The sequence below is a fragment of the Terrapene carolina genome, unplaced genomic scaffold (genome assembly GCF_002925995.2).
Source record: "Terrapene carolina triunguis isolate 2854851 unplaced genomic scaffold, T_m_triunguis-2.0 Scaffold68, whole genome shotgun sequence".
Lineage (NCBI taxonomy): Eukaryota > Metazoa > Chordata > Testudines > Emydidae > Terrapene > Terrapene triunguis.
Window position 1 is genome coordinate 21,786,894 of NW_020664419.1, and position 27,463 is coordinate 21,814,356.

At 41.0% G+C, this 27,463-nt stretch overlaps 1 protein-coding gene across 4 annotated transcripts in view; it reads right to left on the reverse strand.

The window, feature by feature from the left end:
• ATXN7L1 (ataxin 7 like 1) overlaps positions 1-27,463 on the reverse strand; it is a 188,678-nt gene that overhangs the window by 53,602 nt on the left and 107,613 nt on the right. For 3 of the 4 annotated variants that reach the window (XR_003369658.1, XM_024208509.3, XM_026648684.1), the window contains one exon: positions 18,061-18,283. Coding sequence is in view for 3 of the 4 variants with exons in the window: in XM_024208509.3 (XP_024064277.2) it covers positions 18,061-18,283 (223 nt within the window). In the remaining variant the exon portion in view is untranslated. Of the gene's footprint in view, positions 1-18,060; positions 18,284-20,437; positions 20,514-27,463 lie in introns of those variants that run through there. The other variant, XM_024208506.2, reaches the window with a different exon arrangement.

A 27,463-nucleotide genomic window follows, 5' to 3' on the forward strand; every position in this document is an offset into this window, starting at 1 on the left:
AGAGGTGAATACCCAACAGCTCTTCAGGTGCAGAGGAACAAAAAGACGACTGCCCAGTACATGCCCTTGTATGTACTACCTACACTACATCTATTCCTTCCTTCAAATTAAACAGGGCTCCCTGCTCCCATCTGGAAGTATCAAAATTAACCTGTTTCCCCTCGCTCTGTATCTTTTCACTGGGAACAGAGATTGAGGAAGAAGGGTGGTGGATCCTATCTTACCTACTGGCTTTATAATGCTGCTTTTTATTCACTTGGAACAAACTCTTACAAGAGCCCTGGGCAGCAGTTTGCTTCCCTGCTGCGTGTAATATATTGGGAGTAGTTATCACACCTTGTATCTTTGTACCTTTGCAATGCTGTCATGGAGAGTGTAGTAAGGGATAATCCTTCCTCAGCACTGCTACAGAAAACATGGGTTCCCCACAATAAAAACTGCTTTGTCAAAGTGAAAGATTATCTTCCATTAGTTCCTTTTGTGCTTCTCTATTAGCCATACATCTTTCTTGCAACATGTCTGAAATATTAATCTCTGTTACTAGCATAAAAAGTTGTCTTGCTTTATGGAATATAATTATTTTGGTATTCACAAGTCGTACACTGCTGTCTGGCTCTCTGCAAACAGCCTACAGTGTTATTTAATATTCTGCTTCAGGAAGGCTTTCTTTCTGGTTCACACCTAGATTTCGTCTACCCAAGGATTAGCTATAGTTGACAAAAAGCAGTTACTGTCTTTCCAATGAAATCCAATCTTCTTTTCTTCTGGGCTAAATTTCCCTTCCTTTTCAGAAATACCCAGTAGCTGGGCATGGGGTTGAGAAAGTGGAACAATCAATTGTTTTTATGCTACACTGTGTCCCAGAAAACTGGAAACATTCCTGTCTTCAGGGCCCAACTGGGTGTCCCTGTTAGTTTTTACAATCAATCAATCAAATTAAAAAACATGCTGCTTTGTCCCAGTTTTGTGGCCCCTGCAGACACCAACTGAAAGAGCTATCAGGCAGATGACCCGATGAAACTGATACCTGCTAAATGGGTGCACTTCAGACAACATCGTTCATAAGACTGGTCAAATATTTCTGCCCTCCCCTTTGCCCCCCGACACCAGCAAGCAAGGTGACCAGATGTTCCAGAAACCCAAGAACACCCCAGGCTTTGAGGGACTTTCCATTCTCCCAGTTCAGTTTACAAAAATCCCTGTGTTTTTGTAATCCTGTCATAGTTGCCAGAAGCCTTGCTGTGTTGCGGCAGGATGGAGGAGACGGGGCAGTAAGCCTTTCCACCTCTCCCACTTTTCTGATCCCCACCCATCTCCCATGTCCTTTCCTGTTAACAGAACATAATGTAAAAAACAACATTTGTTTTCACGCAAAACACAGCCAAACACACTTTAACACTAATATATTTAGGGCTAACAAGGAATAACTGTACTTGGAATCACTGTTTAGTAATTATTGTGTAGTATATTTCTAAACTAAGAACAATTATAAAAAACACGGAAGCAATGATAATTCATACTACATGATTTAGGGGCTGTGGTGCTTTACTAAAGAAAAAATCTGGTTAAAATATACAACCCTCCCCCCCCCACACACACTTTGTCCTTTCTCAAAATAAACATCAAAGTGAATATAATGTACTAAATTCAATCATTCTGAAAAAAAAAAGTGCATCTTGAGCCACCATTCCAGTTACTTGTCAGAGACAAAGGAACAATGGCTCTTTTCTAACAGCACCATTGATGGGGCAGTTATAGGCCTACTCTACACACAAAGTTGTGCTTGTTAACTAAAGAGATAAAGTTAAACCAGCTTAGCTAAACCTCTGCAACTCTGTGTGTGGACACATTCTCACATTGGTTTAAACCTGGCTTCCACTGGTTTAGCTTGTCCCATGTTAAACTAAGCAGAGTGTTCACATACTAAGGTCATGTCTACATTACAGATACTACAGCAGCTCCGCTTCAGTGCTGGATGCTTACTATAGCAAAGGATGGGAGGTTTCTGTTGTGGAGGTTAATCCACCACTACAAGCGGTGGTAGCTAGGTCAATGGAAGAACTCTTCAGTTGATCTAGCCGTTTCTACACTGCAGGTTAGGCCAGCATAATTCTGTTACTCACAAGTGTGAATTTTTCACATCTCTGAGTGATCCAGGTAGGTCAATCTAATTTTTAAGTGTAGAGCAGGCCAAAATTGCACTAGTTTAGCTAAACTGATTTTACTCCACGTTTAGTTAAATGAATGCAAATTTTGTGTGTAGACAAGTCCACTGTGATCTGTTTTTATGAGAAGAAAAGAGCAAAAAATGTTATTGTCCTTAATCATCAAATGTTGTCATGTAGAAAGATGGAATTAACATTATTTTTAGTTCTGAACTCCATACATAAGATTCAGCTTCATTGTGCCAGAGAAATAAATGCAGCTATGTAACACATTTCTGCCTGAAAAAGGAATCCCCTCCCTATTCAAATTAATGGCTGTGGAGGTAGGTTACAAAGGCCTGGTCTACACTATAAAGTGAGGCTGATGCAAACCACCTTGCGTCAACCTAGCTGTGCATGTGTTGACACTTAAATTTGTCTTCCACTGACGTGTCTTGTTATTGTGATGCAGTAACATGACCTCCCTGAGCAGCGCTGAGCCATGGTTGATGTACTGAGGTCTACACAGCATGAGTGTGGACACTGTGCTACTTATGCTGACCCTAACAGTCCTCCAAGTAGCTGTCCCACAATGCCCAACACTGGCCACAACTGTGAACTCTACTGTGCAGGTGTCACAGGGACCTGAAGCCCTCCTCCCCCTTAAAATCTTGCAAATTTTTGAAATGCCTTTTCCTGATAGTCCAGCGTGGTGAGACACCTAGCAGCTTGCAATTGTTGTGGGCAATTGCCCAGCTGAACATGTCAGCTACATGCTCCAGACATACCCCCAGCTTGGAGTAGATAAGAGATACTGATTGAATCTTCTGGACCTGTGGAGAGAAGAGGATGTGCAGACAGAGCCACAGACCAGCCATAGAAACACTGGCATCCACGAGCTGATGCCACGGGGTATGCAGGAGAAGGGGTACGACAGGGGTCAGCGGCAGTGCCGACTGAAAGTGAAGGAACTGCAACAGGCATACCGTAAGGCCAGGGAGGCCAACAGTTGATCTGGTGACGAGCCACAGATCTGCTGCTTTTACAAAGAGCTGCGTGCCATAATTGGCAGAGACCCCACCAGCACCCCACACAACACTGTTGATACCTCTGAGAAGCTCGACTCACACACTCCTGTCGTGAACAGTGAGGACAAGGAGGAGGAGCAGAAAGAGAAGGAGGACGGGGAACAGGAGACCAGGGATGGGGTCCAGCTATGCCATGAACCAGGACCTGTTTGAGACTCTAATGCAGTCCAGTCAGTCCCAGGAGTCGAGCATAGGTGAGCCCAATGCAGGGGAAGGAACCTCCAGTAAGTGTGTAAATGTATTTCCCATTTGTCCCAAATGCTTTTCATTCCCCTGTACAGTTCGGTGGTTGGGGCATGTGGAGCAGTTTGTTTATGTACACTGGGATGTCCCAAGAGATTTCAATAAAACTTTCATGGAGGTTCTTTGCAATTTGCTGCCAAAGGTTTCTAAGGATGGCAGGCTTATTTCTTCCTCCCTGGTGGGACACTTTCCCATACCACTCAGAGATAACTTCGGCAGGTACCATTGCAGTAAACAGGCTAGCATCATATGGGCCCAGGCAGCTTCAGGATGCCAGCAGCAGCTGTGCTCTCAGTGCCTTTGTCACCCTCGGGAGTGAGATATCAGCTAAAATCACTACTGTCTGTGGAAAATGGTGCCAGTACTCAGTGCCATTTCCCTGTTCTCATGCAACTGGTTTCATGCAACTGAGCAATTCCCACCTCATTTCCCTTGCCCCGGTGGGCCATACTCACCAGGGCAGGAGCGGTGAGTGGTGCAGTGCACAAGCAATCCCAAGCAGAAGTGTCAATAAGCGAGCCTTGTTTAAAACAAATGGGAAGCAAGGAAAGGGAGTTCTGAATCTTAACTTCCGCTTTCCATTGTGACTATATTGACAGTGTTACCTCTGTGTGTTTTATCTGTAGCTGCTGCTGTTGCGGCCTTGAGGGGGCTCCCCTTCCACACTCGCAGAATGCCTGAACCAGATAAGGAGGAGAGAGAAGAGGACTTGGGATGACATGTTCAGAGAGATCCTGCAAGCCAGAGCTGCATCAGACAAGAGTAGAGGGCCTGGAGGGTGAATGTTGCAAACTGTATGAAGAAGGAAAGAGCAGACAGAGAAAGGCCCAGGAGTCACACCAGCAAAAGGAGAGGGAGATGCACCAGGACACAATGGGGTTTTTCTCCAGCAGCAAACGCAGATTCTGCACACTCTTGTGGACCTACAGGTTCAACAACCACAGGTTTACCTCCCTTTTCTGTCCACGGAGAACTCCATTATAGCACCTCCCTGCACCCCTCCTCAACATTCCACGTTGCATCAGGGGTCACATCCCTACCCCGACCACGCCACACCTGAGGACATTAAGGACAACCATAGCTTCACATACACTGACCTGAAAGAGCCACAGTTGCTATACATGTAGCAAAAATGGCCATAAATATTCTCTCTCTTTCTTAAGCTCTATTCCATAAATTTATTAAGTTTTAAATGTATTTACTTTTAACTTGGACAGAATTTTTTTGCAGTGTTTTCATTACTCAAAATTTTATTGTTTGGAAAATAGTTCATCTTTATTAGTTCACAACATATGCTGCAGAATGCCTAGCAGTACTGAAAGCACCTACTTATTTGTTATTGTACAACATGACAACTCAGGATCAGTGAAAAAAACACAGCATAATAATCATAAATGTACAGCATGCACCACAAAATTAATAGGAGCATTGACTGCATTATATTCATAGGTGTATACCAAGCACCACACAATTTCTAGTGGGCCCCAAAACACCACTATGCACTATTCTGGCTCACTGTTAAAGTGCTCTTTCAAAATCTTCCTGAGCCCTATAGCTCCACACTGAGCTCTTCTAATAGTCATCTGGTCTGGCAGTTCAAACTCAGCAGAGAGCCGCTCCCACTCCACTCCAGCGGCAATTTTTCCCCTTTTGCTTCACAGACATTATGCAGGACACAGCAGGCAGCTATAACCATTGAGATGATTTTTTCACTGAGACCCAATCTTGTGAGTAAACACCACCAGCATCCCTTCAACCTAGCAAGAGCACATTCAACTGTCATTCTGCACCTGCTGAGCCAGTAGCTGAATATTTCCTTGCTACTATCCAAGTGGCCGATGTATGTCTTCATAAGCCAGGGGAGCAAGCGGTAGGCTGGTTCCCCAGGATCACTATTGGCATTTCAACATCACCAATGGTAATCTGCTGGTAGGGAAAGAAAGTCCCTGCTTGCAGCCTTCTGAACAGTCCTGTGTTCTTAAAGATGTGAGCATCATGCACCTTACCTGAGCAGACAACAATAATGTCGGTGAAGTGTCCCGGTGATCCACCAATGCTTGAATAACCAGAGAAAAGTAGCCCTTTCTATTGATGTACTCTGTGGCAAGGTGGGCAGGTGCCAAAATAGTGATATGAGTGCTATCGCCCAACCACTGTTCGGGAACCCCACTGCTGCAAATCCATCCACAATGTCCTGCACGTTGCCAAGAGGCACAGTCATGCACAGCAGGAGACAGTTAATAGCCCTGCACACTTGTATGACAACGGTCCCCATAGTGGATTTTCCAACTCCAAAATGATTTCCCACTTATCAGCAGCAATCTGGTGTGGCAAGCTTCCAAAGTGCGATCGCCACTTGCTTCTCCACAGTCAGTGCAGCTCTCATTCTGGTTTCCCTGCACTGGCAGGCTGGGGCGAGCTCAGCATACAAATCCAGGAATGTGGCCTTATGCATCCGAAAGTTCTGCAGCCACTGCTCATCATCCCAAGCCTGCATTACGATGTGATGCCACCAGTCAGTGCTCATTTCTCGGGCCCAGAAGCAGAACTCCACCATCTGCAGCTGCTCCATGAATACCACCTCCAACCTTGAATTAGTTCTGACTATGTCCCACAGCAATCAGTCCTTAACAAATTCATTATGTTCCCCACTGATTTGGTTCTTTCTTGTGGCTCTGCAAATAAGGGAGGATCATGTGTCCCTGTGCCTGCAATGCTCATGACAATAGTGCAGAGCACTGCAGGCTCAATGCTTCTGTCAGAGATGGCAGACAGCGAGGTGGGCTGCACGGGTTCATCGGATTTTTTAAAATACTGCAAAAATTATGGGCTATAGATATTATGGGATGGAGAGTTGCATGCTGGGAAGTTGACTTCTGGGGCTCTCAGTTGCCCCGTGTGAATTGTTTCTGCCCTAACATGAATTGCCAAAACTTCCCAAAGAGCGTGCTGGATGGTGGTAACCTACCCATGGCGCACCGCACTGTGCATTGACACATGCACGTGTGGTGAGCATGGGCAGCGCCGACGCAAAGAGCCAAACACGCACGCACATAAGCAACATGCTAACTGTGGCAGCTTTATGCTGATGTAATGTGCATTGGCAAAAGTTTGCAGTGTAGACACATCCTAACTCTCTATCACAAGGATTGAATCTACAACCATGCCATGATTTTTGTGCATGTACCATGCAGACATATTGGTGTGTAGAAGCAGAGAAAAAAAAATCAATGACTATGTAACACATCTCAGGTACTTTTTGCTACTTTACTTAGGATAGTAGTTTTTCTAATGTGGAAAGCAGAAGTAGAAATAAATAAAACCTCTATCCTCAAAGACTTTAGGACTATTTTGGCAGTAATTAGAAGATCAAGTTTCTTGCCTGGTGTTGTGTAAGAGGTCAGGCTAGATATTATAGTGGTTCCTTCTGGGCTTAAAATCTTTATGTCTATGTTAAAAAAAATTATGTCCTATCTTTCAGAAACACTTTTCACCAGGAGACCTTCCACATCTATGTCAGAGGACTATTTTCCCAGCCTTTCACACACCATTTTGTAGCCCAACATTGCAGAACTTTAAGCAAGATAAGGCACCAATCACTTCATTTCTGGGCCCTGTTAGGCCCTAGGACCAAGAATCCAGCCAAAGTTTCTGCATAGTAGCACAGAACCCAATTTCCTATGCTAGAGAACTTTACATTTTAATTGTTAACGTTCCTGAAACTTAGCAAAAGAAAACATCTGGCACCCGGCTGAAGTATACATTCTAAAAAGCAGGTGGATAAAGTCTCCCCTTGCAATATTTTTTTTTAAAGATGGTTTTTGAAAATATATTTTAAGTATTTGGAGGGGAGAGCCATTACTCTTGTCCTCCCACAAATTTCTTCTTAAGACCCATCTGTACCCAGCTTACAATAAAGTGCTTAATAATGATGGCTAGACTGACAGATGATTAGCGATTCATTAAAGATCTCTTGTTCACTTATTTAAAAGAAAACTGCAATGTCAGAAAATTATACAACTAGCTAATATATACAACTCTGGCTTTCTATTACTGCCGCACTTGTTTCCCCACACTCACTTGCATTTCGATCTTTATCCACGTTACAACCTGTCCCAGTCTAGATTGTAAGCTTTTGGGGACATTATCTGTCATTTATTTTAGATTTGTTCAGCACAACGAGGCTCCAATCTTGATGGGAGCTCTGGGCCTTACTGCATTAATACTCTTTGAAACAGTGCTAGATCAAAGCACATTAATTAAATGTTAATGAGTGTCAGCAGAGTCCATATGGACAGGTAGTCCGTGGCAGGGTAGTATGGGGTAGATTCACATCCCTTTGTGCCACCCACTAATTGTTCATATAGACAAGACCTTACAATACTACAAGAAAAGAACAGTAAAATTGTCAACAATAATGCAAAAATATTGTCAATAATTCAGAAAAGGCAAAAGTAACGAATATTCTATTCTGTATTTGGAAAGAAGCTGAATGACGTATTCACATCCTACAGTGATCATCAAATACTTTCTATTCCAACAGTAACTACCAGAGGATATTAAACAGCAGCTACTAAAGTTAAATATTTTAAAATCTCTTGGACCAGACAACTTTCACTCAAGAGTTAAAAGAGTTGGCTGAAGAGCTCTTTGAACTACTGAAGCTCATCTTCAGCAAATCTTAGGATACTGGAGAAGTTCTAGAGGACTGGAAAAAAGCTCATGTTGTGTCAGTATTTAAGAGGATAAATAGGATGACCCTGGAAGTACAGACTAGTCAATGTGACACTGATTCTGGGTAAATCACTAAAGAATGAAAAGATAGCATAATTAACACAAGTCAACATATTTTTATGGAAAATAGAGGCCTTGAAAACAACTTTGATATTGTTCACTGATGAGATTATAAACTGGGTTGACAAAGGTTACTGCTTAACGTAATATAATCTGATGTAGTACTGTACAACATTCTGATTAAGCAATTATTACTATACAAAATCTTTGTAGCCCATATTAAATGGATTAAAAATGGCTAACTGATGGTTCTCCAAATGTCACTGTAAATGGAAAATCATTAGCCATCAGGGGTTTCTTGTGGGGTCCTGCAAGTTATGTTATTGGTGAAATACTAATCTACAGATTTATCAGTTTGGAAGAAAATATAAAATCACGGCTAGTAAAGTTGGCAGCCAACACAAAAATTGGAGTAGTAAACAACGACAGGTAAGTTTTACAGTGAGATTGCACAGTAAGCTAGGCTCATTTGGACATGTGTTTTAATGCAGCCAAATGCAAGGTCATGAATTTAAGAACAAAGAACGTAGGCCATACTTGTTTGACAGGGGACTGAATCATGGAAGCCTGCAGCTCCAAAAAGGACTTAGGGATAACCAAAAAAACATGGAGTTCCCAGAGTGATTCTATGGCTAAGAACATAAGAATGGTCATACTAGGTCAGACCAATGGTCCATCTAGCCCAGTGTCCTGTCTCCTAACAGTGACCAGTGCTGGATGCTCCAGAAGGGATGATCACAACAGAGCAATTTACTGAGTGATCCATCCTCCGTCGTCCAGGCCCAGCTGCTAGCAGCCAGAGGTATAGGGACACGCAGAACATGGGGCCGTGCATCTGACCATCCTGACTAATAGCCATCGATAGACCTATCCTACATGAATTTATCTAATGCTTTTTTGAGCTCAGTTATACTTTTGGCCTTCCTAATATCCCCAGGTAACGAGTTCCACAGGTTGACTGTGCATTCTGTGAAGAAATACTTCCTTATGTTTGGTTTAAACCTATTAATTTGATTAGGTGATCCCTCGTTCTTGTGTTATGTGAAGTAGTAAATAACACTTCCTTAATCATTTTCTCCACACCATTCATGATTTTACAAACCTCCCCTTAGCTGTGTCTTTTCTAAGTTGAACAGGCCCAGCCTTTTTAATCTCTCCTCTTATGGAAATTATTCCATACCCTAGTAATTTTTGTTGTCCTTGTACTGTCTCCAATTCTAATGTATCTTTTTTGAGTTAGGGTGCCCAGAACTGCATGCAGTATTCAAGGTGTGGGCATACCAGGGACTTATATTGAGGCATTATGGTATTTTTTGTCTTATTATCTATCCCTTTCCTAATAGTTCCTAACATTGTTAACTTTTTTGAGTGCTGCTGCACACTGAGCAGATTTTTTCAGAGAACTATTCATGATGACTCAAGATCTTTCTTGAGTATTAACAGTTAATTTAGACCCATCATTTTGTACATATAATTGGAATTACATTTTCCAATGTGCATTACTTCGCATTTATCAACACTGAATTGCATCTCCCGGTTTGTTGCTCAGTCAGCCAGTTTAGTGAGATCCCTTTCTAATTCTTCATAGTCAGCTTTGGACTTAACTATTTTTAATGATTTTGTATCATCTACAAACTTTGCCACCTCACTCTTTACTCCTTTTTCCAGATCATTTATGAATATGTTGAACAGCTCTGGTCCCAGTACAGGTCCTTTTGGGGACCTTATTTACTTCACTCCACTGTGAAAATTGACCATTTATTCCTACCCTGTGTCCTATCTTTTAACCAGTTACTGATCCATGAGGGGACCTTCCCTCTTATCCCATGACTGCTTACTTTGCTTAAGAGCCTTTGGTGTGGGGACCCTGTCAAAGGCTTTCTGAAAGTCAAGGTACATTATATCCACTGGATCACCCTTGTCCACATGCTTTTTGACGCTCTCAAAGAATTCTAATAGATTGGTGAGGCATGATTTCCCTTTACAAAAAGCATGTTGACTCTTTCCCAACATATGGTGTTTACCTATGTGTCCAATAAGTCTGTTCTTTACCATAATTTCAACAATTTGCCTGGTATTGAAATTAGGATTACCAGCCTGTAATTGGCAGGATCACCTCTGCAGACTTAAAAAAAAAAAAAAAAGTCAGTGTTACATTACCTATCCTCCAGTCATCTGGTACAGAGACGGATTTAAGTGACAGGTTACATTGCACAAACTCTACCAGAGAGGTCCTTTGGGGCCATCTGCCTGTCCCAAGTCAGGATAAAGGAGGAGGGTTGGGCATGGGGCTAGCAACTCCACCCCGTAAAAAATCAACCTGCTACAGAAACGCCAACAATAGAGATAACAGAGACTTTTAGCCTGGAAAAAGAAGGGTCTTCAACTTGAAGACGCATGACACTGGGTGGTGAAAGTCGTGAGGAAGCCACTAAGCCGATTACCCTTCTTGCAACCAGGAGGATTACCATCGGTACATGGAACGTGAGGACCATGTACGAGTCAAGAAAGACGGCGCAGGTCGCAGCGGAAAAGAGGCCGTTCAAGAAACACCTGGCGACGAGACCTTCAGGCTGATAGCATAAAAATGGGCTATACCTGGAACCAGCTAGAGCAAATGGCCCAGGATAAAGGACTCTGGAGATCTGTGGTTGGCGGCCCATACCCCGACTGGGGTGACGGGCATGAGTGAGTGAGTGAGTACATTGCACAGTTAGTAGTTCTGCAATTCTGTAACTGAGTGCCTTCAGAATTCCTGAGTGAATACCATCTGGTCCTGGGGACTTACTACTGTTTAATTTAACAATTTGTTCCAAAACCTCCTCTACTGACACCTCAGTCTGGGTCAGGTGTGGGAATTTCCTTTACAACCTTCGCAGTGAAGACTGATGCAAAGAATTCATTTACATCAGGGGTAGGCAACCTGCGGCACGCGAGCTGATTTTCAGTGGCACTCACACTGCCCGGGTCCTGCCCACCGGTCTGGGGGACTCTGCATTTTAATTTAATTTTAAATGAAGCTTCTTAAACATTTTAAAAACCTTATTTATTTTACATACAACTATAGTTTAGTTATATATTACAGACTTATAGAAAGACACCTTCTAAAAACGTTAAAATGTATTACTGGCACGCGAAACCTTAAATCAGAGTGAATTGATAGGTTGCAGATCCCTGATTTAGATTCTCCACAATGGCCTTGTCTTCCTTGAGTGCTCATTTAGCACCTCAATTGTCCAATGGCCCCACAGATTGTTTGGTAGGCTTCTTGTTTCTGATGCAGCTCAATTTTTTTTTTTTTTTTTTTTGCTGTTAGTTTTCGTGTCCTTAGCTAGTTGCTCTTCAACTTCTTTCTTGGCCTGCCTTATTATACTTTTACACTTGATTTTCCATAGTTTACATTCATTTCTATTTTCCTCACTAAGGCCTGACAAAACAGGGGAGGTGTACACACTACAAAGCTACTTTTGGAGGCAAAACTCTGCTGTTTTGACGACAAAATAAAACCTCAACTAGAGGCATAAAGTCTTTTGCGGCAAAGTTAAAGCCACAAAACATCAGTGCAGACACTGCTGTTTGTTTTGTCGACAGAACTGGCTTCCGCCAGTATCCCACAATGCCTGCCGTGACCGCTGTGCTCTTTGTTTTGATCTCTGCTGCCCTTTCAAAGCTCCGGGAAGTATCTGACAGCTGAGCGTGCTGCTCCATTTCGGGAACAAAGAGAAAATCTTAGGAATGCTCCTGTTCTACCCTGCACTAGAAACACAGAGGCAGGCAGACTGCGGCTGCAGGGAGCCAAGGGGGAGGGGGAGTGGAGAGAGAGAGAGGAGGACAAGGACACACACGGAACCGCTGTGCTGCTTTGACATTCCTCAGTGTGGAGAGCTCACAGAGCTGCTGAGGGTGCCATTCCCGACAGCTGAAGAGGCTGTGGAAGAACTCAGAAGGAATCACAGAACCATAGGCAGGCAGGCAGAGTGGGCTACTTCGGGAGAGACTGCTGTGCCGAGCAGAGCTGGGGTCTGACGTGGGGGGGGGTGTCCCCCTCCTCCTGCCTCAGGATAGGTCGGACAGCCTGCTGTCTCCCCAGCTCCAGACAACCACTCACCTCTCCTCCCTGCCCACCTGCTTCTGTTGAAAAAGCAGCTGACAACCTATTAGGATGCCCTTGGTAGGATGGGATTGAGAAACTTGCATCATGTGACGCTATACCTGCCCCATAAGGCATTGCAAACCCTTCCCAAAGCACCCTGTGGGCCAGTTGCATAATGGGATACCTACCACAGTGCACTACTCTGTGTCGATGCTAGAGCTTTCAGTGTGAAAGTACTCTGCCGACACAAGGAGCTAGTGTGGACATGCAACAGTGGTTTTAATTAAAGCGCTTTAATTAAAGCAGCATAACTTTTGCCGACAAAACTTTGTAGTGTAGACAAGGCCTAAGACTATGTCTACACTAGAGAACTTACAGCAGCACCACTGTACCAATGCAGTTGCGCCGCTGTAAGGTCTCTCATGTAGCTGCTTTATGCCGACAGGAGAGAGCTCTCCCATTGACATAATTAAATCACTCCCAACAAGCAGTGGTAGCTATATTGATGGGAGAAGTTCTCCCGCTGATATAGCGAGTGCTGTGCACACTACCACTTATACCGGTGAAACTTATTTCGCTCAGGGATGTGTTTTTTCACACCCCTGAGAGACATAAGTTTTGCCAACATAAGTAGCAGTGTAGACATGGCCTTTGATTTGACGTCCAATTTTTAAAGGATGCCTTTTTGCCTAGAATGGCCTCTCTTACTCTGCAAAGTCATGGTGGCATTTTTTTGGGTCTTCTTACTCTTTTTGTTTTATTTGGGGAATACATTTAGTTTAAAAACACCATAATAGAGGCCCCAACAGTTTCCATGCATCTTGCAGGCATTTCACTCTTGTGACTGTTCTAGGATGACCAGACAGCAAGTGTGAAAAATCCAGAACAAGGGGTGGAGGGTAATAGGCACCTATATAAGACAAAGCCCCAAATATCAGGACTGTCCCTATAAAATCAGGACATCTGGTCACCCACTGTTCCTTTTAATGAGCTTCCTCATTTTTGCATAGTTCTCCTTTTTAAAAGTTATATGCTACTGTAGTGGGTTACTTTGGTATTTTCCCCCTACAAGGATGTTAAATTTAATTACATTATGATTGCTATTACTCAGCAGTTCCTCTATACTGACCTCTTGGACCAGATCCTGTGCTCCACGTAGGACTGAATCAAGAACTGCCTCTACTGTGATCCTAGGGGAACGTGGAGTAGCAGCTGGGAGGTGGTATTACCTCTGTATACAGCATTAGTGAGACTGTGAATGAATGGGATAAGTCTAAATTATGAACTGCATTTTGTATTATATATTGAACAGATGTCTAATCTTGCCTGACAGCAGCATATTGTACCACATTACAAACACCGCCCCTATCCAGGAAAGATTCTTGATACCTTGTTGAAGGAGTATCACAAATAAACTATCAACATGGGCAATCTAGGGCCCTGACTTAGATTGTCTCTCAACTGCTGACCCGCCCCTCTGGAACAATGATTTCCCTATACAGGGGGTCTGTAGATGGGGCAAGCATGACAAGGTGGATGTGGGGCTGGGCGTCTCAGTTGGACACATAGCACAGAGGAGAGATCATCCTACTTAAGAATAAGTTCTGCTCTGTGCAAGGCAGTCGACCATTGCCACACATAAGGAGAACTTGCAGGAAAGAGTGAGCAGGATGGACTCATCCCAGCCTAACAAACCTCAGACTCACAAGAAGAGTGAGATCAGAATAGGGGAGGATGTGTCTCAGAACTTCTGCTGTTTTCAAAGATCTGTAACTCTCGGGCACTCAAAGACTTAAGTCTCCGCTTCAGAGTTTCTTATGCTAAGCTTGTGTTCCTTGCTTTCCTGCCACATTGTCACAGAAGGGGTTTAACTAGACACCCAGAGTGTCCATATTGTAGGTGGAGCTCTGAGGGAATATGTGTAAGCGACTGGGGGATTCTGGAGGTCTCAGACATCCAGACATCTACTGCAGCTGTGCAATGGTGTCCCATATCCCAAGAAAGGGTCAGATAAGAGGTCAGAGCCTAGGAGCATGTATTATAGATACTGAGCTATCAACAGTGAATAGATTCGGCCCAGACCCAGGTGATTTGAAAGCTTATGGGACCAAGCAATTGGGTTGACTTAGAAGAGACTAGTGACTGTCTTTACAATTATTAAAAGTTATTATTTAAAACTATTTTTACTATTTTTTCTTGATTGGATATTTCTTTCTACAAGATATCTTTTGTTCAATCACAAGTTATTGGCCTGATCCAGGATTGGTTGAAATTCTATGGCCTATGTTATGCAGGAGGTGAGATTAGAATACTGTAAATGGTCCCGTCTAACCTTAAAATCTGTATGAATAATTTCTCCTTAAAAAAATCGAAACCATCTACTGAATAGTCAGTATCTTCTAATACTTTATAATCAGACCTTCTTTTCCTGAGTTCCAAGTGAAAAGAAAAATCAGTCCTCACTTTCCTGAAGCTTGCAACTTTGCCATGGAAGAGGCTGGAACCTGCACAGGAAGATCAGTGTTAAAACGTGGAGTGGGCATGGGTTTTTGGGGGCGGGGAGAGGGGGATTGTTGTTGTTTTTTTGTTTTTTGGAGAAGCAGTGTGATCTTGCATGCTACACACAAGACTGGGAGAAAAAAATCTCATGAGTTCTAATCCTGACTCTGTTACTGACTTGCTTTCTGATACTGGGCAAATCCTTTAATCTCAATATTTCTCAGTTTTTCCATCTGTAAAATGAGATTACACGAGACTTCCTTACCACCACACAGGAATGTTGTGAGGACTAGTCAATAAACACGTCGGCTGCTTTTTAGATAGAAACACTAAGTGTTATCAAATGCTACTACACTAGTCCATTAAATGAACGGATTTATCTTCTCTGTCTTCAATAAATGTTTTCTATTCTGCTTTGGTGGAAATGTTTATTTTGCTTTAGAACTTTTTGGATAAAGTCAGCCAGGTGAACATGCACTGGGCATGCTGTTCTGCACTGGGCTTTGGTTGATTTATGGAAGGCCATCTGCTGGCACTGTGAAGGACATGAATTATGGCTAACAAATATTTTGTCATAAGGCCTATACACCTCTCCTGGTTTGGCACCCAAAGAGTTAACGAAGTAACTGCCTGTCTGCTCAGCCAGAAGTGACTGGCAGCCCCACAGTAGCTCTGAAGATAGGAAGGCTGCAAGGGAGGAGGGCAGGTCAGCTGCCAGAGGGGCACAGGCATTGCAGAGAGGCTCCCTCCTGCAGACTGGTGAGAAGCTGTCAGACAAACCAACACTCCAAAGAGGGGGAAGCAGGACAAGGCTGGGGAAACCTAGAGCAGAGGAGAGGTAGGAAGAAGCTCAGGGAGCGGCAAGGGACTGAGGAGGACTGGTTTTGGCTGTTCCAAACAAGGTCCCTGAGCTGAAACCCAGTGGAGTGGGTGGACCTGGGTTCCACTACTAACTCCAGCCAGGGGCTTTTGGAGAAAAAAAGTCTTAAATCCAAGAAACCTAGGGTTGATCAGCCCCCACTACAGCCACGAAACCTCTGACTCCCCATAATCCTGCAAGGGGCAGAGACTACTGAGGACCCCTCCAGGAGGTCTTGGGTCATAACAAACACAGATGTGGGCATGATGACATAAAATGGATGGAGCCAGGTTAAAGTAACTCCACATGGGTGTGTGTGTGTGTGTGTGTGTGCGCGCGCGTGCTAACAAAGGCCCCCATATTACATGCTTGACCAGACGAGCCAATGAGATGAAATCTTTCCGTGTAGGTTACTATTTTGTAACACCAGAACTAGGAACATTTCAATGGTCTGTAATGTGAACACTTTGAAGCCATTTGTATTTTGTTGCTTACAAGAGTTTTTTTTTTAATCTCAAACAATATTTAAAAAGTCTTATTCTTGTGTAAGGATACTAAAAATGTCAGCATGAGATCAGTAGTATTATTTTGTCACATTATTGGAAAGCAGTTACATTCGATTTGGGATAACCTGTACCCCATCTCTTTTATATGTAGTCTAAAAGGTCAAGTTTACTATTTTCAGTCAATGTTAGCACCATAATTGCTTGGGACACTCACTACTTTTAACCGTTTAAAAAAGTCAAAACTGAACCAAGTTTGTTAAAAATAATTGCAATATGCTAAACTCTGAAGATATATGGAAGCAGCTCCCTTTGAATTCAATGTGAATCGCTCACAATACATCAGAGAGAAAAACGTAACCTGGTATTTTTTAAAGTGATTTGGATGGGTTGATATTTTCTGTCTCACTGCACAAATGGTTTGTAGAACATAGCAAGAAAAACTGCATTTGATTATTATTATTTGTGTAACAACAGCACCCAGAGACCCCAACCTAGATCAGGACACTATTATGCTAGGTACTATATCTGAACATAATAAGAAAGGCTCCTGTCCCAAAGAACTTAAAACAGAAGTAGGGCAAAGAGAAAGAAAGTACTACTATGTCAGTTTTACAGATGGAGAACTGAGGCACAGACAGATTAAGTGACTTGCTCAGGGTCACACACACAAAAAACCACAACTGTGTAAGGCAATGTCTACACAGCAGCTAGGAGGGTGCTTCCCATGTGGAGGACAGACACACTAGCTCTGCTTGAGCAAACATGCTAAAAATAGCAGCATGGCTGGGTGGCACGGGTGGTGGCTCAGGCTAGCTGTCCGAGTTCAATCCTGCCTAACCCCCAGGTATGAACTCAGGAGGCTAACCCTAGCTGCTGCAGCCATACTGCTACCTGTAAGCATGCGAGCTCAAGCAGAGCTAGATGTGTCTGTATCTACACTGGAAAGCACCTTTCCAGCTGCTGTGCTGACATATCCTAAGAGCCAGAAACTAAACCCAGATGTCTTTGGTCTGAGGCCTTAATCACAAAAGCATCCTTCTTCCATATAACTGAAGACAAGTTAGTTTCTTAAGATTTAAAATACCAATTTAGCCCTTATTTACATTCTCACAACTCCACTGTGCTCAATTAGTTTGTTAAACACTGACAGTGTAACATTAAGACGTAAGAGGACTGCCTCAAAGATCTCACAGCCTAAATGCATAGACAATACCATCCACGCTGAAAGACCTAGAGAACAGCGATTTTTACAGATTGTACTTTGCTCTATGCAGTCTCACAGAGCATGAAGCATACTGTCAGCACTTAAACAATGAGATTCAGTGGTAGCTGGTGCCCAAAACAAGTGGTAGGGCTGCAGAAGACAAGCCCTCATTGACTTTAGCGAAGCCAATGCTGAGCACTACTGAAAATCCTGTTCTTACTATTTAAGCATATTAATTTTAAGGTCGGCCTAAGTGATGTCAGATGGTCCACAGGCTCTATGGATCTAAGTTACCAAACTTAAAAGACATCTCCCTTGCTCTATATCTCAGAGAAGTAAACATTTTATAGTACATTAGGAAGGTGAACCTTCAATCTTTCTCTTTCCTCCTAGAGTTTTTAATCTATCACCACACACCTGGGGTCAGGTTTTATAGAAATATGTATAGAAACAACACAACACTTATTCCCCATTTCCCCCCAGAGGAAATCCCTGGGCTCAGGTTATGCATTCAGAAGAGAAGAAAACGTATATTCTTTAGAGGACCATGAGATACACAAACAGGTTTTAAAATAAACATACAAATAAACAAGCGTAGACAAATCAGCTATCCACTGTAATGGTACTTACCATGGTTTATCCCTTGATACTTTTGAAGGAAAGACTGTGTGCTGTTTGCTAGTGGAGGTAAGTAGATTGTCTTTGGGAGTTTTGAATGGCTTTGAGTTGCTGCTGACAGGGTTATGGCCGCTGATACAGGATTTCTGTTTAATTTGTACTAGTGATGTCCTGGAATTGGAGGGTGGAGAAGCTGGAGATGGGGAAGGTTTACACATTGAATTGTGTCTTCGTTCTGTAATGGACAAAGAATACATTTTAAAGCATTTCACAGGCAAAAAAGTTAAATAAAAGCAGTTAGAAAAGATGAAGTTATACCATTCAGTGTTGAAATCATGAGGCTTTCAGCACACAACATTACACTAGTTAATTATTGTTGAAATCAGTCATAATGCCAATGGGTAAATATGAAACACAAAATAAAATAAAAAAGTTAATGGAGATATCCTATCTCCTAGAACTGGAAGGGACCTTGAAAGGTCATCAAGTCCAGCCCCCTGCCTTCACTAGCAGGACCAAATACTGATTTTGTCCCAGATCCCTAAGTGGCCCCCTCAAGGATTGAACTCACAACCCTGGGTTTAGCAGGCCAATGCTCAAACCACTGAGTTATCCCTCCCCCGCATTATTTCCCCATACTCACTCTGCTCGTAAAGGCCCGATCCTGCTCTCACTGAAGTAATGGGAATTTTACCACTGATTTTAGTTGGAAGCAAGACAAATTCCTAAATGTCACCAGTACTGCTAATTTCCAATAACCAATGGCACTGCCCTCCACTGAAGAAGCAAAGAATAAAATAATATCTATGGTAGACAGACATCTATGCAGTGCTTGGGAACTATATAGTGAATACTTAAAGGTGGTTTGCAAAGGGGGACAAAAGTGGAGGTGTACTCCTTTTTGCTTCTCTAGAGTTATACTCCATTTTGCTTCTTTATCATGTAGAAAAGATTCTTTTCCATCCACCCCAGTTTTTTCCTTGTATGTTTTTTTACAGTGGCCATTCAGGTTCTGTCTAGCTTAGAAGACTGTGATGCCTGGAAAACCAGTGCAATGGTGATATTACAAGAGCTCAAAGAAATGGAAGAGAGTTTTAGTCAGAATGTTTTAAACTTTTTTGTTTTTGTTAGAAACCTATTTAACATCAATGACTAAACAACACTTTGAATAAAGAAGCCTCTCTTAAAGATTCAATACCCCACTTCCCACCCCTTCAAGTAAGTTGTCAGACTCATGATAAACATGCCTTGAGACCTCCCAGGTAGGGTGACCAGATGTCCCGATTTTATAGGGACAGTCCCGATATTTGGGGCTTTTTTTTTTTATATGGGCTCCTATTACTCCCCACCTCCGTCCTGATTTTTCACACTTGCTATCTGGTCACCCTACTCCCAGAGGTCCTCCAACAGCTCAAGGAACACCAAACTTGACATTCCAATTTTTTAAAGTTAATAAAAAGTAGTAAAAGAATAAACTTACAAACATCAATAAGTAAAAAGAGGGCACAAGTTCAATTTTTCAAAAATATTCTTGTCAGATCACCTTTTATTATTCTTCTGATTTTGTATTTCAGATTTCTGACAACAGTTTTACTTGCAATAAGTCATTTTTGAAAGATACTGTTACTTTTCTTATTTAGTTAAACCATATTAATTATTTTATGCAATTTGGTTGTGGACCAGTGTAACATCCTGTAACTCCTTTATTGCAAATGTTTTAATTTAATCTACCTTGTCCTGCCAAACAAAACAAGTTTGAATTATATTCTAAATTTTACCACTACCCTATTGAGATTCTGATGACAAGGTGCTGTTATGTAACCAACCAAGAACCTCTACAGTGACAGACTCCCTGTGAATTAAAACTGTTGGTAAAACCTTTTCCTCCTTAAATATTCAACATGGACTGCTCAGACTATCACTTCAGCTAATAGTCTTGTCAAGACTGACTGCCTTCTAGAAAATGATACCTTAAGCATTATACCTAAGGATGTAGTAGTTGAGGGTGATATATCCCATTTATAGATAATTAAAATAAATCTTCTGGAAAGAAAGATACTCAGGTTAATTTACAGACACAGATATTGACCATTTAAGATGATCAGTATTTTAGAGTCATCTAAAGAATCACATACATGAGCAGCTTCACATTTTTTTTATATAGTAATTTTCAATCAAGCAAATTTGATTTGTTCCATCAAAAACTTTCCCGATCGATTAATTCCCAAGAGCAAAGCAATACATTCACAATGGCACTTGTAACTTATGTGAAATGTCAGAAATAAGGAGCACTATGTTAATATATAATAGTTTATCCCTCCATTTTTAAAATATGTATGTGTTTGGGGGAAGGGAAGAAAGGTTACCAGGACAATTTTTAATATTTTACCTAAAGCATAAGAGAATGGCCGACTTTCTTGTGATCTGTACTGACAGCTATATCTGGCATTTCCTTCCATATCTTTGAATACCTACAAACAAAACATGGCTATAAATAACCTTCCACATTTTCAGCAGGTACTTTGAGAATTACCAGAAATATTACTTGGCCTCAGCTGAAAATACCTTAAGGACTGCTGGAAATAAATGGAAAAATATATACCGCCCTATACATATGAAAAAGAAAATATCACGTCCATTGTCATACTCAGTTGCCTAAATAGAATGGCTGCATTCTTCCCTTTGCAAGTTCCTGGAAATTAAACTTGGTTGTTTAAGCTTGTTTTATTTTTCAGATTACATTTCTATTGATTTGCCAATACACAGCCTATAAAAAGAACGGAAAAAAGAAAAACCACAACTGCACACACAAAAATGCACATACAATTTGTACTCTCCCATTAGGTATTTGCACACTCAAATATCCAATAAGGATGTAACTGGCAATTTGTCCATGTAAAAATGGGATTTCTACATGCATCTGTGGTAATTGTGCATGCAAATTAGGCACAGAAGTGCAAGTGAATTTATCTGCGTACAACCTGTTGAAAATGAGGTCCTACATGTTCACGTTAAATAGCATAATCACTGTACATGCATCAAATAACCAAGTCATCCTAGCAAGTACACTTCTGTTTTTATTTAAAAAATCCTATAAAGTAACTAATGCTAGATATGTGCCTCTGATAAATCAATACAAGTAATTATAATGTTAAACTGAATTCCACACCTGTTGCAATTTCTGCAGATATTTTGCAATGCTATAAATACATTTGTTCACCTGAGTAGGTATAAAATTTGGGAGACAACATCACGTATTTACTGGAGTGTTTGTAAATTGATACGTTCGCATTACACATAAATAACTAAGTATAGTTCAATTATTTTATAAAAGAACTACTGTCAAATCCACAAGCATTTGTAATCTGTCAGATAGAACACAAGCAGAGCTGCAATCCTTTACAGCATTAATCCTTTTGTGCCTGCCTGTGGGTTTCTGCTCATCCACTGCGGCAACTGACTTCACAGCAACAAAGTTTGGCTTCTGCTGCCAAGGAGTTAACATCTTAGCAGCATTAATCTTTGAGAACAGAGTTCAACTTTTCCCCACTAGATTAACGTACATGCATTTTAAGAAAGAAAAATATAATAAACAACTTGAAGCTTGTTTTATTTAAAATTTTATTACGAGATCCTAAAGTTCATTTTATTGCTATACAACTAAGTTTCCCTTTTCGGAATAGCACTGCAAATGATCATTAAACTGTTCCAGCAAACTCTCCATGTCCCATGGAAACATGGATGTAATCCAATTGTCCCAGCCAAATTAGATTTTTGTGCACACCAGATGTGATGTCTTTATGCTGTTTGGGGAGCAAGACTGGATGATCCCTGAATCTCCAGCACTGCTCTCAGTTTCCAGCCCTCTTTCATGCACCACCACATGATGCAATCCTCTACTTTTCCCAAACCCTCTGCTGCAACGGCTCAAATCCTCAAGCTCTGGTCTCTGAACCACTTTACTAATTCCACTGGAAATTCATTGGCTGGTCTTTGGGAAACAACAACAACTATTCTGCAGGAAGAGCAACATCTCAACTTCCTGGTCAGAAGTGAATGAGTTTCAATTACCTAGTGACATGAGAGGCTATTTATTTTTAACAATAGCACGTGCTCAACCTACGTGCTTATACAGATCCATAATTTAAAAAATACACTAATAATCACTTTGACACAATGACAATCAATAAGGACGTTCAAATCCACAAAAACTGAAGACTAAAATCTTTCCTCCTCAACTCCATCCCCTCAAAAAAACTTAAGAAAATGGAAATGCAGCGTGCTCTGAAGGTCAACAAACTCAGATTCTGTCCGACCAGTGTCCGTGAAAAAGAGGGGGCAAAAATGCAGCAAGTTCCAAAGTTGAAAACCTGTCTCTGAGAATGCCTCGTTCCTAGCTCTCTAACGACTACACTCATAAGATCAAGCATCCCTGCTGATCTCCACTCCAGGGATAAAATATGAGATAGTCTCTGAAGTACAGAGGAGATAAACCCAAATGTACTCAGTCCATGCTTATTAATTCTAATGAGTTGTGTCAACTGTTCATATTTTACTAGATTAAAAAGTTGGATCCTACAGTTGTTTTAGTGTACGCTAAACAGATCATATTTTGATGTTAAAACCTCAGTTTTTTAATTGAGGGAGACTGAAAACAAGTATGTGACAGTAAACCCCTCTTTCATCCACAATGCTTATCTCCATTAACACAAACAATTCTAGGAAAAAGACAAAAGATTCAGTTTTCAAAACAGTCTCTTGTGCATCAATGGGAGATACAAAATCACAAAGTGTTGTAAATGGCAGAAGGGAAAGGCTCAGACAGGGACAGTTCTGGCCGGAGTGGGAGAGAAGAGCAAACACCATTACCAAATGAAAAACCTCAGTCTCTCTTGGTATTGCCTGGACGTAGTTCTCAGCCCAAAAAATCTCTGTGCATAAAGTCAGAGAAAACATGCTAGAACCTTATTTATGTAGCAACTGTCATATTCAAACACATTTGCAGTTTACCATGATTTGACTTCCTGTGTAGACAGAGCCTAAAGCAAAAACTTGGTGTTGTTTTTTTTTTAAAACTTCCCAGTCTCAAGATTATAATCCTCAAAAAGTCAAATAAAAAGGCAATCTACCAAAAAGGGTTAAAATGGTATATTCATTCTAAATTTAATTCATGAATAATTCAGTAAACTCAGCACTTTGGTTCATAGTTCTGTATTACATTCCATTAGAATAAGCAGAACTGAATTGCTGAAAAAAATGTATTAAAAATATTCTGCTGGCAGTAAACAGTTACAATACAGTAAGACTCAGTTTAGTGTTCACATTTATCACTATAGAAATGTCCTTTTTTTAGTTGTCTTTCTTGAGCTGTACAAGATCTGTGGTCAAATTATTTACATCAGGTCAGACTGAACAATCAGATGACCTTCAGTATAGTATAAATGCTATTTATCTATCTTTGTTTAAAATATTTAACCAATGGTTCAATGAAGTGTAGTATCTCATTTACAATGTGATTCTGGTCTATTAAACTGTTATGCCATAATCGTTATACAGATTAATGTGCTACTTACTCATGATAATTCCGTACAGTGTGCACACATAAAATATTGTTTCTCTGAGTTCTATACTCTGAATTTTAATTACACAGCTATTCACTGTGCAAAGTTGAGCAATTTATTACCTACTATTTCAGTAAATATTGTATGAAATCTTCTATAGTATACTAATTCCAGGTCAAAGTTTGAAAATGTGCTTGGCATTAGTTCTAATTAAAAACAACGACAACAACAACAACAATAAACTCCCCCTCCCCGAAACAATTCTAGTTAGGAGCCAGAAAACTGAACAACTGAAGTATTGGCAGAGAGTGTCATCTTGCAATAACTGGCAGTTGCTTCATAACCAGAGCTCATAATCACCTTGTAAGCACTTTCATTTTGTAGCAACAACCTAAAAAAACCCTACAAAACCAAATATGTGAGGCTAGATAAAAATAAACTCAGATTTGATGCCAACAAACCACAGCAGAGTGTTGCACGATCCAAGGATAACTTTACCAGTGAGAGTTTGACAAAATAACTGTTCCAAGTCCAGTTGAAACGTTTGGAAACAATATCCGCAAACTGTATCCACCCTTACACTGTGCGCAGTAAAGGAAATGGCACAGTCAGTTTCATTTTGATCCTTCTTGTAAACTGACAAAGGAAATAAACAGCCAATTCAAAGAAAAGTACTGTTGTTTTGCTAAAAAACAGTGCAAGTAGTATACACTCCAGACTAGGTCAAATGACATCATTTGGAAATTAATGATCAAGTGCTAAAACAACCTCTGAGCTGCACGTTTCTTTATTTGCAACAGATACAAGTTCCACTTCCTAAAATTAAACAGCTAAAACGACTCCCCGTTTCTAAAAAGGTCTATAAATAAAGTAGGATCAGCAAAATTATGCAAATACCCTACTAGAAGACAAAATGTAAACTGAAACCACTTACAGAGAAGAACGCGCTGCCAACGTAATCTGATTCTACGATGACTGTAAACATGTTGTACTTTTGGAACGTGAAATGATTCACATTACCACGGACTCCGTCAGAGAAATACAGCAACGTGATTAGGTATTGTGCATGTGTTAGAAATCAGGCAGATGACCTGCTGCAACAAATACCAGATCAGTCGTTGCATACACCAACTGTTTTGACTACAGGCACTTATTAAACAACAAGTTTCAGGTCCTACCAGTTGGACACCAGAACTGATCCTGTGCCAAGAACAAGTACTTTGAAAAGTGCTGCTTTTTAAAAAACTATTTATACAAGTCAAGTAACTAAGTAATATTGAAACAAAGTACAAAATTAAAAGCAGCAGGAGTAAGAGATATACATATTCGTAGATAAAAGATTTTATTTATTTATTTATTCATTCTTTCTTGAGGCAGGGGTAGGGTGACCAGATGTCCTGATTTTATAGGAACAGTCCCGATATTCGGGGCTTTTTCTTATATAGGTGCCTATTACCCCTCAACCCGTCCCGATTTTTCATACTTGCTATATGGTCAGGGGAGGGGCAGGGTGCTGTGAGAGATGTTTCGCAGTAGTCAACAGGAGAAACCGGAGCTCCCTTGGAGCATCTTTTATTTATGTAACAATGCAGATTTTTTGCCAGGATAACTGCACAGGAGACAGTAGATAAAATGTCTAGAACCTCCCTACTAAATTACTGGAAAGAGCCAAATTCCTCAAAAAAAATAAAGCGATATGAAGAACATGTGCTCAGCATACATTTTCCAGGATTGGCTGGTGGATCTTCAGTGACTGGTGTAGAAGGATATCTACAAGGAAAAACTCAGGTGACTAAAGTAGGCTATACTTCCCAAGAAGTCAGTCAGGGACATTCCCTTCTTTTCTGTTTGGAAAGCAGCTAGCACATCAAAGTCACTAATGGAAATAAATAAATAAAGTATGTCTCAGCATAGTGCTAGGAAGCACTGCACTTCTTGTTATCTTCTTATTAAACATAAGAATGAAGTTGTAATCAGCAAGGGTCAGTTAAAAATCGTGCAGCATTTACTGCAAGAACACAGATGTTCTGGCCAAGTGACAGTTTGGGTAACTGCAATCTGCTGACCTAAATGTTCCTATAGTTTCAACTGGATAAGGTGGTATTCAATTATAGACCGAACTGTCATGATGCACCTGTTAAAAACAGCTATATTTCCTCCCAGAGGTGGATGCATTTCAGAGGTATGTGAGATGATTCTTAAATAGTGAATGGAAAAGCTATGGTAATATTTATTATGCAGATTATACAGGACTATTGCAGACATTCACTGAAGCCTCTATTAATTAAAAGTAGACAGGTAATTAGAGACAGATTGGTCTGAAGGTTGTGGACAACCTAGTCCCTTTTCCTTCCCATTTTACTATGTTAACAGTAGCACACCATGATTAATCAAACCTTACTCTTGCACAAGGTCAAGTTTAATTACAAATTTTTCATGCAGGGCTTTATTGGCAGGAATCAGGGAACTTGCATACATTTTCCTCCTGGAATTCTGGGGGGTGTTTTTATTGGCAAACTGTTGTTTACTCAGAGGCAATAACATTAGTGATGTACCTCTATGTACAAGGGAAGAGTAGCTTTTGATAACTTGAAATGCAAAATCTTTTGTTGGGTCAACCGGGTGCAATTCATTTAAGGTATTTTATATGATGCTATTTAGTCAATCTAAAAAGACCGGAGATGACAGAAGTACAACAGTAATAATACTCAACAAATGTGTCAACAACCAGATGAAAAGAAAGATAAAGACAGCTCCTGTAATGACAGAAAAATCGCTTCAAATCAATGTGCTTAATTATGCTGTCTGTAAAATGGGACTGCTCATGCTTGCTTACCCCTTTTGGCAAGTGCTTTGATCTCTAAAGATGAAAGTGCAAAGCATTTTTAACAAGCTCATTTGAGAGACAGGCAAAAAACAAACAAACACAGAAAAGGTGAATGACATGCATGAGTGGCAATGGAAGGCACTCGGCTGGTGAGCCAGAAGACCTAGCTTTGGTGTGATGGGTACAGTATTTGCTGTATGATGGTGGGGCAGTCACTTAACCCTTGTTTTCTCATCTGTGATATGGGGATACTAACACTTATTTACCTCCCCAGAAAGGGGAATGTGAGGTTTAATTAGGAAGAGGAGGTTACTTACCTGTAACTGCAGGTTTGTCAGGATGCATCCCTGTTCAGGTCATAGGGGATTATGGAACTTTTAACTCACAGGTTATGCCCACAATGCAATTGAAGGTGTGAGAGCAACATGAGTTGGTGTACCCACACTACCTAACTTTAGCTAGTACAGCTAAATATGGTGAAGATACCATGGTGTGGGCTTCAGCATGGGCTGTACGAACACTCTGAGGACTGTGGGTACATACTTGCATTGCCAGCCTGTGCTGAAGCCTGTGCCACCATGTCTTTTCTGCTATTTTTAACCATGCTAGCTAGATGAAAGCTAGCGCAGGTATACCAACCCACGCTTGCAATCACACCTTTGATTGCAGCACAGACATACCCTTGGACCTTACAGGAGCTCCTGGAAGGAGGAGGGGAGGATTATTGCTCTTTTTTGCTATGTTTTTTGGGGCAGGGACTATTTCTTCTTTGTATTTAGAGTCTAGCACATTTTAGATGCTTCTGCAAACAGAATAATAAAATATAAAAGGAATCAAACTGTTTCTTCTGTTTGTTTTTCTTGTAACACTATGGATGACTAGAGAACTAGTAGGATTATGATATTACAAGTACTAAAAAAGTGAAATTTGAGAATATAAAAGGGAAAATTTTAATTTTAACATCTTAACTTAATTCTAACACCTGCTGAACAATTCAGATGAAAAATCTCTGTTAAACATTCAACAA